General features: G+C 45.2%; 1 protein-coding gene across 5 annotated transcripts in view; it reads right to left on the bottom strand.

The window, feature by feature from the left end:
- The window catches only part of acsl6 (acyl-CoA synthetase long chain family member 6), a 37,343-nt gene that overhangs the window by 12,151 nt on the left and 22,692 nt on the right, over window positions 1-2,500 (bottom strand). For all 5 annotated transcript variants that reach the window (XM_034551154.1, XM_034551157.1, XM_034551159.1 and 2 more), the window contains 3 exons: window positions 1,674-1,773; window positions 1,385-1,563; window positions 115-147 (listed from right to left, as the gene is read on the bottom strand). In XM_034551154.1, the coding sequence (XP_034407045.1) occupies window positions 115-147; window positions 1,385-1,563; window positions 1,674-1,773 (312 nt within the window). The remainder of the gene's footprint in view (window positions 1-114; window positions 148-1,384; window positions 1,564-1,673; window positions 1,774-2,500) is intronic.

Raw genomic sequence — 2,500 nt, 5'->3', positions numbered from 1 at the left:
TTGACAGTAGCCAAAGAGTAGAGGAGCACGGATGTCTGAACAACATCTCGTGGTGATGCATCTCATAGTTGTTGAGATGTCCCTGTTTAGAGCAGGTCCTGAATCAGTACTCACTACAGGGTTTCTGTGGTGCTCCCTGCCCAGCGCCTGCAAGAACAAAACAACATGAAATCCATCATTACTGGTGGAGCTTTATGCACAGGAGACATTAAAATGACATCGTCAGACATTTTTCTTCGGGCTATTTTTCCACAATGAGCGTCGTTGACTTTGTGATTGCAGATCAGTGTTGGTGAGCATTTCTAAGAAATCCTCTCACTTCTTTTTAAGCCGGCTGGCAAACCAGACGAGCTGGTCTGTCAGTTCATTCTCTGGAAATATGACTTGAGTTATGTAGAATGTCCTCATTGATAGATAAAAGCATTTAAAATGCTCAACCTTTTGTCTGAACAGAAAACTAAATCGGCACCGGTCTTAAAGGGACAGTGCGCCCCCCCCCCCACCCGTAGTGCTATCTATCCATCTGGATTATTTTTAGGTGCAACTAAACTGACGCTGGACCAGTTTCACGCAGCTGCAGGAATTTACAACAGCTGCGAAAAAGACTTAGACAATGAGTCACTTGTAATGTTGTTTGTCATGTTGTGTGTGTGTGTGTGTGTGTGTGTGTGTGTAGCTGCAGAGGATCAACCGAACATGCCCTGAAAAGAATTTTTCATCGCGCGCCCAGCTATGATTGGATCTTCATCTCGTGGCATCCGTGATTTTCAAAGCACATACGTCTTCCTCCTCTGTGCCGGAGATTTATACTGTAAAACATGATTATTCTTTCTGAAATAAAGTGTGCGTTGAACACGAGGAGATTTCGTTCTACGATTTTAAAATACGAATTGAGAAGCTTTTTACGCGTCTTAGGAGAGCGGAAGTGAAGTCATGTGACCAGCGGTGTATTTCCTTCATGGCCTTTTTACTTCTGCGTTTTGTATTCAGGCTCCAAAAATCATAACGCGCTCTTCTATTTGTGAAGATTGTCTCGTGCACTTTCTGCAATAATCCAGAATCACAGAGGAAGGGAAGCAGCGTCGTCCCAGAATCTCTGTTCCACCAACTTGATGCTTCAGGGAATTAATTGAGCTTTTTCTATAATGAAACAAAAGAATATTCTTTTTTTTTGTTTCTTTTTTTACAACTTAGAGACAACGATAATTCAATTATCGTGGTGACTATATCTCAACGAGTTGCTTCTGATCTCCGGCTGTCGGAAACCAATTAAAAACTATTCGTCACCGTTCAGATTTACAACGTTTTCAGGTGTCATATCGGAGCCTAAATCCTGCATTTAACGGACATTCAAAACAACACTTTTGAAGGTGGTTCTCCGCACCTCCACTTCCTGTATGGCCTGCACGTGGACGCCGCAGCTCTCGCCGCGCTCGACCAGGTCGGCGTCGAAGTCGTCCATCAGGATGATTCTCCGCAGGCCGGACGTCTCCTTCCGCTCCACGTTGTCCAGAAGCACCTGAGCTTTGTCCACCTTGTCACAGATGACCGTGGAGATGTCGGCTGAAACGACACCGGAGCGCATTATGGGGTCGGCGTGGTTATTGCATCATAATTACGGCTGTGTGTGTGTGTGTGTGTGTGTGTGTGTGTCTGTGTGTGTGTGTTCTTACCAGTGTTAATGATGAACCGTATGGCGTCTGGGCCCAGTGTGTCGTAGAGGGGAACCACCACCATAGAGTAGGTGTAGCAAGCTAGCTCTGAGATGATCCACTGGAATCACACACAAGTCGGGAGGGGTCAAAGGTCAGAGAGGATCTCCATGTGAAGTACAGGTTTGTGCCTTTATTTACATTAGTGGACGTCAATGAAGCCTCGAGTTTAGCATTTCAGTTCAACACCATCTTGTTTTTTTTAAAACCAGAAGAGACACAAGAGGGCGAAAAATAACATATATTAAAAAAGTTACAATGAACTTTTATGAACTATACAATCATACTTCTTTTTGCAATGTTGAAGTGTCTTAAAACCTGTATTCCCTCCACTGACCACCAGGGGCGACTCCTCTGGTTGTATAGAAGTCTATGCTTCATGTGTTAAAGCTGCATTCTCTCTCCTGACCACCAGGGGGCAACTCCTCTGGTTGTATAGAAGTCTATGCTTCATGTGTTAAAGCTGCATTCTCTCTCCTGACCACCAGGGGGCAACTCCTCTGGTTGTATAGAAGTCTATGCTTCATGTGTTAAAGCTGCATTCTCTCTCCTGACCACCAGGGGGCAACTCCTCTGGTTGTATAGAAGTCTATGCTTCATGTGTTAAAGCTGCATTCTCTCTCCTGACCACCAGGGGGCGACTCCTCTGGTTGTATAGAAGTCTGTGCTTCATGTGTTAAAGCTGCATTCTCTCTCCTGACCACCAGGGGGCGACTCCTCTGGTTGTATAGAAGTCTATGCTTCATGTGTTAAAGCTGCATTCTCTCTCCTGACCACCAGGGGGCGAC

Source organism: Cyclopterus lumpus, chromosome 14, assembly GCF_009769545.1.
Source record: "Cyclopterus lumpus isolate fCycLum1 chromosome 14, fCycLum1.pri, whole genome shotgun sequence".
NCBI classification, from domain to species: domain Eukaryota; kingdom Metazoa; phylum Chordata; class Actinopteri; order Perciformes; family Cyclopteridae; genus Cyclopterus; species Cyclopterus lumpus.
This window is presented reverse-complemented; position numbering and strand designations above follow the sequence as displayed.